The 14194-nt window shown below is 43.9% G+C and overlaps 1 protein-coding gene across 3 annotated transcripts in view; it reads left to right on the forward strand.

The window, feature by feature from the left end:
• The window catches only part of SAMD12 (sterile alpha motif domain containing 12), a 187508-nt gene that overhangs the window by 86350 nt on the left and 86964 nt on the right, over positions 1-14194 (forward strand). For all 3 annotated transcript variants that reach the window (XM_075415648.1, XM_075415650.1, XM_075415649.1), the window contains exon 4: positions 5224-5364. In XM_075415648.1, coding sequence (XP_075271763.1) covers positions 5224-5364 — 141 coding nt within the window. The remainder of the gene's footprint in view (positions 1-5223; positions 5365-14194) is intronic.

Consider the following 14194-nt stretch of genomic DNA (forward strand, 5'->3'; position numbering starts at 1 on the left):
GAAATATGATGAAAGGCTCGAGGGTCCAGACAAGGACAGGGAGAGATCACTCACCAGTTACTGTCACGGACAAAACAGACTGAACTTGGAGAGAAAAGGAAGTTTAATTCATCACCAATCAAATCAGAGTAGGATAGTGAGAAATAAGTACAGATCTTAAAAGCACCTTCCCCCCACCCCTCCCTTCTTCCCGGGCTCAACTTCACTCCCATTTCTCTCCTTCCTCCCCCTGAGCAGCGCAGGGGGACGGGGAATGGGGGCTGCGGTCAGTTCATCACCTGTTGTCTCTGCCGCTCCTTCCTCCTCAGGAGGAGGACTCCTCACACTCTGCCCCTTCTCCAGCGTGAGGTTCCTCTCATGGGCGACAGTTCTCCACAAACTTCTCCAACGTGAGTCCTTCCCATGGGCTGCAGCTCTTCACAAACTGCCCCAGCATGGGTCCTTCCCATGGGGTGCAGTCCTTCAGGAACAGGCTGCTCCAGCGTGGGTCCCCTACAGGGTCACAAGCCCTGCCACCAAACCTGCTCTGGTGTGGGCTCTTCTCTCCATTGGTCCGCAGGTCCTGGCAGGAAGCTGCTCCAGCGCGGGCTCCCCACAGGGTCACAGCCTCCTTCAGGCATCCCCCTGCTCCGGCATGGGGTCCCTTCCACGGGCTACAGCTTGGCCTTGGGCAGCAGCGGGTCCATCTCAGAGCCGGCTGGCATTGGCTTTATCAGACATGGGGGAAGCTTCTGGCAGCTTCTCACAGAAGCCACCCCTATAGCCCCCCCACTGCCAAATCCTTGCCACACAAACCCATAACCATGGTACTCCAGGTGCTGCCTCACTGGTGCCGAGTACAGGGGCACGATCACCTCCCTACTCCTGCTGGCCACACCATTCCTGATACAAGCCAGGATGCCGTTGGCCTTCTTGGCCACCTGGGCACACTGCTGGCTCATGCTCAGCCGGCTGTCGACCAGCACCCCAAGGTCCTTTTCTGCCAGGCAGCTTTCCAGCCACTCCTCCCCAAGCCTGCAGTGCTGCATGGGGTGGTTGTGACCAAAGTGCAGGACCCGACATTTGGCCTTGTTGAAACTCATACGATTGACCTCAGCCCATCGATCCAGTCTGTCCAGATCCCTCTGCAGAGCCTTCCTACCCTCAAGCAGATTGACACTCCTGCCCAGCTTGGTGTCATCTGCAAACTTACTGAGGGAGCACTCAATCCCTTCATCCAGATCGTTAGTAAAAATGTTAAACAAGACCAGACCCAAAACTGAGCCCTGGGGGACACCACTTGATTTTCATCAACTATAAAAAAGTCATAGTTTTGTTCAGGTTTTTTTGTGAGACTAGACTCTTACTGACTATCTGCTCTCACTTTCCTGTATCAATTCAGTTCTTTCTACACATTTAGTAAGTCCTTTATTACCTGCTCATTCACCTTCATTACAAGTGTACTTTCAAGTCTTTTCACATGGTGTCCCTCGAGATGTCTGCGAACTGGCAGCTGGCGCAGCTTCGCAGGCTCGGGGAGAAGAGCAGTAGCTATACCAGTGCAGGGAGGTACGGGCATTTCTGATTAGGTGTAGCAGACGGCGCCACATTCCTTGCTCTAGGGCCAATGCCAGCCTCATTGGACCAATGCTTATATTCATATTAATGTTCTGTGGCGTGCAATGTTTCTCCCTCCATTCAAATTTTCATCTAATCCCAGCTTGATCAAATGAGATCTGCAGCAGCTAAGTCATATTAGAAAAAATTAGGCCATCAATCCATTATTAAGCTGGAAAGTATTTTATATTCTGTGTTTGCCCTTGGGGTGTCTCAGAACATTCCACGGCTGATGTGTTCTGAGTATGAGAGAGCTGGGGTTTAGGTGCTAAAAGATGTGTACAGATACTGAGGCAGTTGTGGGTTTTTTTAAAATGTTTGGTTTCCAGCCTTGCAATTAGCTAGAGCCAAGGCCTCGGTGTTTGTGACTGCGATCTTTACGGTTCTGTTGGCCAAGGGGCTTTTGAAAAAACTCTCCTGGCCATTTTTATGCATATAGCTGCTATATCTAAGAGGTAGCGCCAGTTCTGTAGCACTGGGAAATTTTCCCGAGATGTAGGTGAAGTTCCTTGACTTGTGTCCTAGCAAAGACCAGCATACACACTTGGAAAATGGTATGTTTGTTATATGTTCTGCTCTTGATAATATGTTCTATCCAACACTCTCTGAAAATCCATCCTCAGTTTTTACTGTATAGGTCTCTGTGTTAACTGTGATGCTTGCCAAAATGACCATCTTTTGTGGATGCTTATTAATTTCCTTCATTAATCTTCTCTTTTGCAAATAAAATAGATTTTTGTCTTGAGATCCTTCATGCAGCTTATTTCACAGAATCACAGAACAGCCGATGTTGGAAGGCACCTCTGGCAATCATTGAGTCCAACCCCCTACTCAAAGCAGGGGCAACTACATCAGGTTGCTCAGGACCTCCTTAGTCAGGTTTTGAATGTTTCCAAAGACAGAGACTCCACAACCTCTCTGGACAACTGGTTTCAATGTTAAGGAACCCTTACGGAGTTCTTAGCACCAAACGCTGACTCTTTCAGATACGTACCGTGAAGCATCCGAAATCATTAGCTGATTGTCAGGACCTTGGCCTGAGTAACTAACTGGCTTTGGTGAGTGATCCAGGCATTAGTGATATCTTTTCAAAGGCATGACTTAGTTCCAGAATAAAAAATTATTCCAGTTCTGACTTGAATGTTGTTGTTCTGAGTGTTGAGGGGGAAGAAAGTATGGGGAGGATTGAATTTTCTTAGTTCAGGTCACTTACTGCATTCTTGAAATGCCACATTTGGATGTTTGCCTTCTTGCCTCATCACTGCCTCAACATGTCACTTTGGATATGGTGCAAGAAGGAGTTAATTTAAGGCAACTTCTGCAAGCTGCTGCAGATAGTGTGAGTCAAAGACATTTTTTTCCAATGGCATTGTGCTTTGAGCCTAAGCCACCGAGGAACTGGCATGCCAGGAGTTGAAAAGAGACGTGTCTGTTTCGTGCACACTCAACTTCCTAAGGCAATGACTGGGGTAGAAAACCGATTTGAACATGAAACAAAGAGTTGCCCAGAGGAAGTAAAGAATAATGACTATATCCATGGCCAAAAAGAGGTGGAGGGCACTGGATGAGATGCATGGCCTCTGTCTGTCCTTTCGTATTATTGTTCCTGACTCCCTGCCCTAAGATGACATGCGTGTTGGCACTCTCTAAACTGATGACGTGTTTATTTTTTGTTTGCTTTCTGCTGCTAAATTGACATTACAGGCCATACTCTTGGACTGCTGTACATCCTTATAAATTGTTTTAAAAAGTTTTAGTGTGATAAGATGATAGAAAAATTGAATTCATTATTACAGTCTGTATCACCAGGGGAACTGGACAGCAGGCATTGATCCGTAAGAGACTAATTTCCCTATTTTGTTATTACATTAACCCATAGAATTCTTCTTATTTATGATTTCAAAGAAAGTTTTCTTAATCAAAAGATCATCCTCTGTAGCGTATAGTGCTTGAGAGACAGAAAATGTATGAACCCTGTCATTTTTTATCTAATCAATGACATCTTGCTTTGTTAATAGTAATATCCCAGTATTTTACATTGCATCATATCAAGATCCCGCTAACCACTGCACAGAACCACTTGTGAGTGGAGTCTAGCAGTTAGTGAAGGGTATACTGCGAAGTGCTTGGTTTGGGGCAAATATTATGCACCCTTTTAAATTCTTGTCATCTTAAATTTTTAATTAAAATAATCATAAAATTTCTGTAGTCATTGCTGGTTTGTAAGGAAAGAGTTTGAATAAGGGCCTTATCTTGCTGTGTTGAGTAACGCTTTATGATGAGCTAAATCGTACCGTTCATCCAAAAGCCACACAGTAATGGTAGCACAGAGGATGCTGTGCTGCAGAGGGAGGAACTTGCTCGTCACTGTTTTCTTCTGGTTTCACAGTAAAGCCTGAGAAATCAAAGAAGGGATTTTTAATAATTAAACGCACTTGCAGTCAGAACCAGAGGAGGCAAAAAGTTGACTCTGTTTAAAAGAGTGAACGAAACAACATGCCGTTTTCTGAGGTAGTATCAATGTAGCTCCAGTGCACTTTGCTGGTATTGGCCAGGGCACCTTTGGATAGCAAATACAAATAGTGGGAATCAAGGGTCAGTAGAGGGTCACAGTGCATTCTGCCCTGCTCACAACAAGGGCAAAGACCAATGAGAGTGAGGTTTTGGTTTTCTTCTTAAGGTAAAGCTCTGCTTGATGCTTTGGTTCTCTCTTTGGTCCAAATATTTCTGCAGTGTTGGCTCAGCCAGTGTGCTGCCTTTCTCCTGTTTGCTTGTAGCGTGGTGATGCCCAAAAGATGGAGTCAGAGTTCCACTAGCAGAATCTGGGGAGTGTGGGTTGTTTGATTTTTTTAACATCTACAATCCATGTGGGACCGCAGTTCAGCATTACCCTAATGGAAAAGAGAAGTCACAAACTGGGAGTGACTGCCTGCAAAGACCATAGGCTCCTTATAGTTGGGCAAATGTGGGTTTTTTTATAGTTGGGCAAACATCTTTTTCAGAAATGATTTAGATATAGCTGATGGTGCAAAGATAAATCTCTGCCTTTTTTTTCTGTTTTGCTGTGATAGGTTACTGTTGAGAGGGATTTGGAAAGCTGGAGCACGAAGTACAGGGTCCTCCTGAGAAATGGTGCTATTACACTGTAGACATGTCTGAATTGCAACAATATTCATCCTCAGTATATCTTAAATTGACTGAATTGGTCACATTCACTTTCACTGGTCGTTTCTTGACAGTAATTTAGATGCTTGAAAATAGGTGAGGGTCTGTTTAGACACCTGGACCAGTGGTAGACTGATGGGGGATATCCTACCTGTGGGAGACCAGCTGGCACTGGCTGTATAAAGAACAGCAACTAGTTGTATAAAGTGGCACAAGATACTTAGTTTACATGTCTAAATGTCTCACAAAGCATCAAAACAATATATAAAATCAAAAGAAAAGGGAGGAATGGAACTTAGATCTCTGACAGTAAGGACGTACCTAACCAATGAAGCGATACCCTCTCAGACTGAGGTATTTCAAGGCTGAGAATTTTTGCTGTAGCAAATTAGCCTGTCAGAGTGAGAGTATTGCATTAATGGAAATCCTTGGGTGATTTTTCTTTTTGACTTTTGCATCCAGGCCGTGCTTTGCTGAGACTTACTGACAAAAAGCTTGAACGAATGGGCATTGCCCAGGAAAGCCTGCGACAGCACATTCTGCAGCAAGTCCTTCAGCTGAAGGTGAGAGAAGAAGTCCGAAACCTCCAGCTGCTTACACAAGGTATGAAAAATAATTTTGATATGGACAGTTACTGAGATCAGGTAGGAGAAGCTTGCCTGAGGGCATTAAAGGTGACTTGACGTTCTCCCACAAGAAATGATGCGTGTAAATGTCTCATAGATTCCACATGCTTTCCAAGTTGGGAACAAAAGGTAAAATAATGCATAAATAAATAGAGATGTTCAGCTGCCTGTTTTGCATGATGAATAGGCTCCATCTACAGCTTGATGGTAGCCTTACTTAACTGTCTGCTTACTAAGATGAAAATAATTACATATAAAGGGCACAAGTAGTGAACATGCTGTCTTTACAGACATTGTACATTTTGCATTAATTGTTTACTTTCAGTGTTAGAGAAAAGAGTAATCTCTGTAACCTGTTTTATCGTAAGAGCTGTCAGTGGAAAATTACCTGTTAGACTGTTTTTTGCAGATGACTGATTGCTTTTTCATGTTGGAGTAATTCTATTGACTTGAATAGTGTTGCATCTAATTTATGCTGCTAAGAAAACGCAAAACTGGGCTCAATATGGAGATCTTGATTAGAAGACAGGGAAGAAGAATTAACAAGAAAAGCTCATACATATTTTCGAAATGAGATTAAGATGTTTTATAATGACTTGTGTTATTAGCTCTCTGTTAAGGCTTTTTAACAGCTGTGGTAACCGAAGAAAAAGTCATTGTGGTAACAGTTAGACTTCGTCTACTATATATCTGCAATACTTTCTCAATATTAAATGTTGTTTGGTAGTCCAGTGAGATAGCATAAACTGCATACTTCTGTGGTGTTTTGGTTCAGTGCCCGTTATATGTCATATCATATGGAAAAAATAGAGTTGTTCAGTACACGCAGTGCATTTTTAACAAAATGTCCTTCACACATGACATTATGTTTCTGATTAAGCCTTGCTCACTGCGTTTGGGGAAAAACTGTCTGATTAGTTGAGTAAGCTGCATTTTATCTGAAAGAGCCAATGTTTCAACTGAATTGTTCCTTCAATCCTTGTGGGTTGTGCTGAGTAGCGTTAGGGCTCCTTCATTTTGCCATGATCTGTGAACGTGACCTCACCTCGTCTTGTGTCATGTCAGAAGGAGATCGTGTGCTGAAGCATCAGTTCCTTTCCCAGGTGTTTAGAGCTCTTCCTTTTCCCTTCATCCATTCATCCTTTCATCCATTATTCCTACGTCCTTTTCGCCGGTGTTGGCTGGGTTCTCTCTTGCCCTACATCTGGAGTGTTACCTGAGAGTTTGCCAGACTGTGAAGTTCTGGTCACCAACTATCACTTATGGAAGTTGGGATTTTATTGATATGGGACAATGAAGACCAACTAGCTATAAATTTGGGTCAGTCGATCGCCGCAGTCCAAATAGATTTCTCCATAAATCTGTATTTGGCATTGAGGACTGTGCTTCCAGGCTTCTCCTTTATTCTCTCTGGTTGCCTTCATCAACTGGTGTATGACTCATAATCAGTCAGACAGTGGCGACTGCCATTTCAAGGAATTCAGGGCAGCATCCTTTGAGATTTATACCTTGCCCATGCAGCTGAGGATATAATTTTGGACTTTGGTAAGAGCATGAATAAACAGATGCCGGACTATGAGGGACAGTTTAGTGGTAGATGTACTGAGGTGTCTTTAATGTGGTCTCTCTGCCATGTAGAAAGAACATTGTTATTTAGTCTGATCACGCATGCCATCGCGTGCTTTACGAAAGCCAGCACAAGCTTACAAAGAGCTGGGGGTGTGCGGCTCCTGCTGTCTTCTGGTCAGTACTGGGCCCAGCCTTGTTCAAATTCTTCATCAACGACCTAGATGAAGAGTTAGAATGTACCCTCAGCAAGTTTGCTGATGACACCAAACTGGGAGGTGTAGTAGATACACCAGAAGGCTGTGCTGCCATTCAGCGTGACCTGGACAGGCTGGAAAGTTGGGCAGAGAGGAACCTGATGAGGTTCAACAAAGGCAAATGCAGGGTCCCGCACCTGGGGAGGAACAACCCCATGCATCAGTACAGGCTTGGGGTGGACCTGCTGGAGAGCAGCTCTGTGGAGAGGGATCTGGGTGTCCTGGTGGACGAGAGGTTGACCATGAGCCAGCAGTGTGCCCTGGCTGCCAAGAAGGCCAATGGCATTCTGGGGTGCATTAGGAGGAGTGTGGCCAGCAGGTGGAGGGAGGTTCTCCTTCCCCTTTACACTGCCCTGGTGAGGCCTCATCTGGACTACGCTGTCCAGTTCTGGGCTCCTCAATTCAAGAAAGATGACGAGCTACTGGAGAGAGTCCAGTGGAGGGCTACGAGGATGATGAGGGGACTGGAGCATCTCTCCTACGAGGAGAGGCTGAGCGAGCTGGGCTTGTTCAGCCTGGAGAAGGCTGAGAGGGGACCTAGTATATACTTACAAATATCTGAAGGGTGGGTGTCAGGAAGATGGGGCTAAGCTCTTTTCAGTAGCGCCCAGCAACAGGACAAGGGGCAATGGGCACAAACTGAAGCAGAGGAAGTTCCATCTGAACGTGAGGAAGAATTTCTTGCCTCTGAGGATGACAGAGCACTGGAACAGGCTGCCCAGGGAGGTTGTGGAGTCTCCTTCTCTGGAGATATTCAAGACCCGCCTGGACAAGGTCTTGTGCAGCCTGCTGTAGGTGACCCTGCTTCAGCGGGGGGGTTGGACTAGATGACCCACAGAGGTCACTTCCAACCCCTGCCATTCTGTGATTCTGTGGTTCTGTCTTCCCCCACAACAGGGGGAAGGGTGGTGGCAGGAGGATGGGGCCAAACTCTTTTCAGTGGTGCCCAGTGACAGGACAAGGGGCAATGGGCACAAACTGAGGCACAGGAAGTTCCGTCTGAACATGAGGAAGAACTTCTTCACTCTGAGGGTGACGGAGCACTGGAACAGGCTGCCCAAGGAGGTTGTGGAGTCTCCTTCTCTGGAGATATTCAAGACCCGCCTGGACAAGGTCCTGTGCAGCCTGCTGTAGGTGACCCTGCTTCGGCAGGGGGGTTGGACTAGATGACCCAGGGAGGTCCTTTCCAACCCCCACCATTCTGTGACTCTGTGTGATTCTGTGAACAGCACTGGCCATTATGCTGCACTTCAGCTTCACTCCACCCTGCTTAAATAGAGCTGAAGTTATGGGGCAGCACAACAGTCCATAAAACATTCCCCTGTGCAGCAGAGCTGTGTTTAATCCTGTGATCCCAGGGCGGGGGGACAGTGAGTGATAGGATGACAGCAGTACTCCTATCCCTTATCACCTCATTTACACGAAGTTGGAGTGTGTGTCTGTTGAAAGGGCTTGTTTGCAAGTACTGCAGTTAAGATGTAACATCTCAACTACAGTGCAGTCTGTAAAGCTGTGTGTATGTCACTTCTTCTCAAAAACCGGTTCTGTCCCCTTGCCTAGTTTCTTCAAACTGCATCCACACATATGCTTGTTACGGTTTGTATGTTCCTCATCCAAGTTGTTACTGGAATAGCTTCCTGTAAGTGCTTTTCTGTTTTGGAAAACATTTTTTCTCTGAAAAGTAACATTTGCATGTCAGCAGTTTCTGCCTTTTGGAAATTCCACTTGCAAAATGCAGGTCGCAGTGTAGCTATTGCTACACTGCCCTTTGCCGTCCTCCAAAATGTCCTCCAAAAATACGGGCAAAAAAGCTCTCTGTCTCTCAGTGCACAGCTCAGGACACTGTTAGGTGAAATAAGCCCCTTTGCGAATTTGTTTAGCGCACAAGCTGGGTTGCGAGCCGTGAGGTCCTGCTTCCAAGCCCATCGATGTCAGTGGAACAGCTTCCCCTGGCTTTAGCTCATACCCTGCCTGAAGCTGGAGCAAACGGGGAAAGTTTTAAAAAAGCATTGTGTAATACTTACCAGATATTTTAAGTGGTTTTGTGTTCTGTTGTCCGCAGAGAAAGCTAACCTCATTTTAAAAACTCAATAGAGAGCTAGCAATCTTTTCTACTCCTGCTTCAGAAATGATTTAAAACTGTTTCATTCTTCTTCATTCAGGACACACCATCCAGTCTGTTCGGGGGATCTTAAAGCCAGAATAGTACATGATTGTGTAATTGGAGGCTTGTCTTGAGTTTTAGGGAAATTTTTCTGTGGAGTAAGAACTGTCTGATTGAGGCTATTATCAGCAGAAGCGCTATTCCAGCCTCCACTGGGATACAAGGGCACAGGCCCAGCTACTGAGCTGTGCTTTTTTCCCAGACTTAGTGATGTTGAGGAACTAATTTGACAAAGTATCTTCCACTGTCTCTTGGGGAGAGCTGCACCCTGTTGGAAACACCGTTATTTTACTGTTACCGCTGTAAGCCTGAGTTGAAAGCTCATTTTTCAAAAAAAGCCTTACATAACTACACAGAAAAGAAGTTATTTTGAGATTTTTCAATGCGAGTCCTGCTTTTGGCTAGCATAGAAGAGACTGTCCTCAAAGTGGTAGAACAGTGCTATGTGTGATTCTGAGTGAAGTATCCATAGACATCGGTCTGCTAATAGGGCTGAGCTTAAGAAGCATTTTTGGATTTGGATTAAATGATACCTACATCTAAGATGAAGTTGGGCCCCCTCCTAAGCTTCTCTGCGAGTTTCATATAGGTCAAAGTGCTACTTGAATATATTGCAAGGCTACAGAATGTGCTAAATTTTCTTACAAAAAAAATTCTCCTGCTAGCAAAATGTGTTAGAATAAGGCTTTATGCTTGACTGAAGATCATCACAGCTGCTGACACCTGTTGAAATTATTTCTTCAGTAAGTTTTCTGCTCATCCTGCACTGGTGCTCAGCTACTGAAAAATATATGTGCCCAGTGATAACCACAATAAGACAATTTGTTTTCCTTCCTTCAGTTTCCAAAATAGCCCCATTCAAAAGCTGTTGTAGTACCCTAATACTGTATTCTTCCAGGAGGGGAACTGGAGGGCCTTCAAAGGTGCATCTCATCTTCTGATGAAAGATGAAGTGAGAGCCGTGTATTCTAGTGATGGATATTCACTGGGTTTTAGAGAAACCTTGTAACCGTTGCCTTTAGGGTCCATGTGGTGAGTGGTGAGTAAATCAGGACTGTGAAACCCCCCAGCTGAAACGTGTTCTAAGGGTTTTTACAGCATTACCAGCCTCTTAATACTAGAGTAAAGGCAGGCATGATCAAGATTTGAGCTCTTTGGCACTGAACCCTCCCAGGCTGTCAAAAACATAATGCTAGTTCTTGTTCACCTTATCTGCTTCTTCCTTGCCAATGTTGAAGGTGGGAGGAACCTGAGCACTGCCATTCCAGCTTGCATCAACACATGTGCGGAGGTTTGTTGTCATTTTCCATAACCAAAGCCTTGAAGTACCAGACTCACTCCCATATTCTGAATTCCCGCGTATGAAGACCTTCCCAGCTGTGGCAGCTCCAGTACACAGCGTGAATGACGGAGTTACACACCTGCCTAAAAAGGGACTTGAGTGGTCGGAAGATTTGACAACGTGCAACCTTGTGAAGCACAGAACTGGAAGGCCATCTGGAGTTAAGGGAAGATGATTGCAGCTTGCTGTCCCCCTGCTGTGTAGGCTTCATGGCTACAGTAGTATCTGAGCTGCCGTTGCCTACGGTCTTCCATGTCCCTTGAAGAAGTGTTGCTTCAGATCAGCACATTTCTTTGTCATCCCAGTAAAATAGTCAGAACAACTGAAGTCTGTAATAGAAAGTCATCCTGTTACACTTCCAGGACGTACTGTTTTCTTTACTGGGTACGTTCTGGACCGAAGGTTTTGGCACCAAAGGAATCATGAGTTCCTTCCACCAGAAAAACTCTTTTTCTTGTCTGTAAAAAACAGCAGATGTTCCCTCTGCGAGCGCTCCAGGTAGGCAGTGTGCTCTTACCAGGCACCCGTTCTTTTGTTTTCATTGTCTTGACCTCACCTTTTTTTTTCCCTAACCCTGAAGCTTCCAGCTAGTCAGGAAGGGCCTTTCTTCTTACAGCACAAATTACTATGCAAATGTTTCTTGCATATGCTGCATACATGGCATCTGTCCAAGGCACAGAAAAAAACCTACTCGATATTAACGAAGAGCTCCAGCCAACTTACTTCCCAGCTGATTTCCTTAGCTCTGTGCTCCTGTTATGGTCCAAAATCTCTGAGAGACCTTGTGAGTTGAACACAAAGTATAGCATGGAAACACTGTCAGAAATTACCCAAAAATAGTAGTTTATCTCTTATAGCATCAAAACTGTGTTCCAGGACTCAACATGCTAAATTGGCCGATTATAGGTAAAGAAATCTTAACCTTCATCTCGAAGGGAGTTTATTTTCACTATTTGTCCATATCCCTTCTACTCCTTTCCATTGTATGTCCTTTTTTTCCTGTAGCACTGTAGGAATCATAGCACTTGTACTTAACACTGCTCTTCCAAGACTGTCAAACAACTTTGCTACTGTCCGTTAGAGTACAAAAGAGCAGACTCTGTTGTTTTTTTCCCATTCCCAGTCAAGGACATTTTCAGCACTTACAGAAGACGTAGGCTCTGGAGCCAGAAGCTGTGGTTGTTCCTGAGAGGTTTTTCAGACTTTAGGCATTGTTAAGACTTCTGAAAAACAATTTTTTCAGGTTACAAGTATGCACTGACGGGTTCTCTATAGTTTTCATTTGTTTTAGCTGAAGCAGAATATTGTATGTGGAGTGTGTATCAGCACAGATAAAATGTTTAAAATACATGCATCAGTGACGATAAATATCCAATTCCATCTATGGCACTGGTTATTTGAATTGCATGTGGCTGGTTTCTAACCTGAATAATATACTTTGCAGTGCAATCAATGGTCCCTTGTAGACCACTGAATTACTATGGTTCTGTTAGTTACCTTTTAGCTATTGCTGTGATGCTAATACATATTCATATCAAATAACTGAGTGATTCAGCTGACAGGTAAAATAAGTTCCAGTGCAGTGGACAATATGTTGTAGTGCACTCTGGATGGGTTTAGCACAGAATTGTCCTTCAATATGCGTAGTATATTAGTTTGGACTATGAATGAGGAAGCACGTATGCAACTATGAAATTTGTATTGATGAACTTCTATGGCAAGATTTCAGCTGTATAATATGATGATGTGCTTGCATTTTTATGTGTTTGTATAAATAATACTGCAATTCAGTCTACTGAGGATGTAGTATTAGCTGTTTTGTATGATTGAAAGGAGATGATTGCAGTTGTCTGGTTTTCTTATTATTTTATTAATGTTGATTTTTTTTTTTCATTCCTGCTTTTCAAATTTCTCAGAAGTCTGTCTACTGGAAAATTTGGTCCGGAAAGTTTAGTCCTTCTGAGCTAGTGCATACCCAAAACTGTCTTACATGTTTGATGAATAGATATTACATATATATATACACACACAGAGATATATATGTATGTATTTCCCCACTTGTGTAAATTGGAAAATTTGGGTTAAGAAAAAATGATTTTCCTTAAGGTTTAAGGAAAAAAAAAATATTGCTATTTGTGCTGCAACCAGTCATGAAAGACTTTCAACTAAATAGGAAAGTTTTGAGCAGTCAGAGGCTGTGATTTAACAACAGCTGTTTGTGATCAGTGCCAGCAGAAATGACTTGTTTTCACCCAGCCGAAAAGAACAGGCTGGTAAAAGGGATTCCAGGAATAGGTACAGTCTTTCACACAGGGTTTAAATAAATCAAGTCTACATATTGTAAGATGGTGCCATTTACAATGTAAGATACTTGTCCTTTCTAATGACATTTTTCCAGAAATCAGACACAGAATAAAATTAGGGTTGATTGATAGTTGTTTTATAAAAGAATTGAGGAAATCAGAAGCCTAACTATACTTCTGACCCCTCAGAAAGTGCATAAAAGTTTTCACTGCTGGGCTTCTGGTTCAAAACCTGACTGTCTTCATCAACCAGCACCTTTATGGTCAGGATCCAGTATCCCTCTGTCCCAGTATTCTGCCTCTGACAGTAGCAGATGCTGTTTAGGCAGAGTCTAGAACCCTGGCCCCTCTCTGTGGTCCCATCCCCTTGGGCTCCCCAGCATCCAGAATTGCTGCATTAGGAAGAGTACTTCGCTGCCTAATTCTTTTAGTATCCATTGAGTATCTGGCTCACTCCGTCACGAAACAAATTATTCGCAAGAAGTTTTTTTACAAGCTAGAATATAGTCACTGCCAGCCTCAGTGGTGCCGAAAGCACCAAAGCCTAACATGGCATGCCTTCAGCTGGGTGTCTTCTGCCTTCCACGGAGACTCTGAGCAATCCTACTAATCCTTTCCTACTAGAGCAGTAGTAGCTACACATCCTCTGTGTTTCAGATAACACCAGGCACACCTCAGACACGTCAGATTCTGAGTTGTGCCTGTTGCTCTCCATTGATTATTACAGAAGCTCAGGATGACTGCCAGCTGTATTTGTGTACTTGGTAGACGACTAAACTTAGGTGAGCTCAATTCCCACTCTCTATGCCTAGATGTAAACTCCTACACGGAGAAAAGTTGGTCTGCAAGCTGGATGAATTGCCCTCTTCACTCATATGAGTTTTGGTAACACCGTCTTTCTGATTTTGTGAAGGTGGTGTTGCTGACGCCTGCATGAATGCATTCTGTTAGAAAAGTGTTTCACCGCGTTGGCACTTTTAACAAACATGAAAGTCACTTAAAGCCTTTTTGAACATACAAAATAAAGTTTTGCTGTTTTGAATCCCTGAAGGTGAATGCTGCCAAATAGTTCAAAAGCATTTTTCTTCCTGTTGTTACTAGCATTTATGGCCTGTGCAATAAAGATTTATAATTACTGGAAAGATTCAAGGGAGGTGGGAGAAAAACCCTCTCCT

The sequence above is a fragment of the Opisthocomus hoazin genome, chromosome 3, assembly GCF_030867145.1.
Source record: "Opisthocomus hoazin isolate bOpiHoa1 chromosome 3, bOpiHoa1.hap1, whole genome shotgun sequence".
Lineage (NCBI taxonomy): Eukaryota > Metazoa > Chordata > Aves > Opisthocomiformes > Opisthocomidae > Opisthocomus > Opisthocomus hoazin.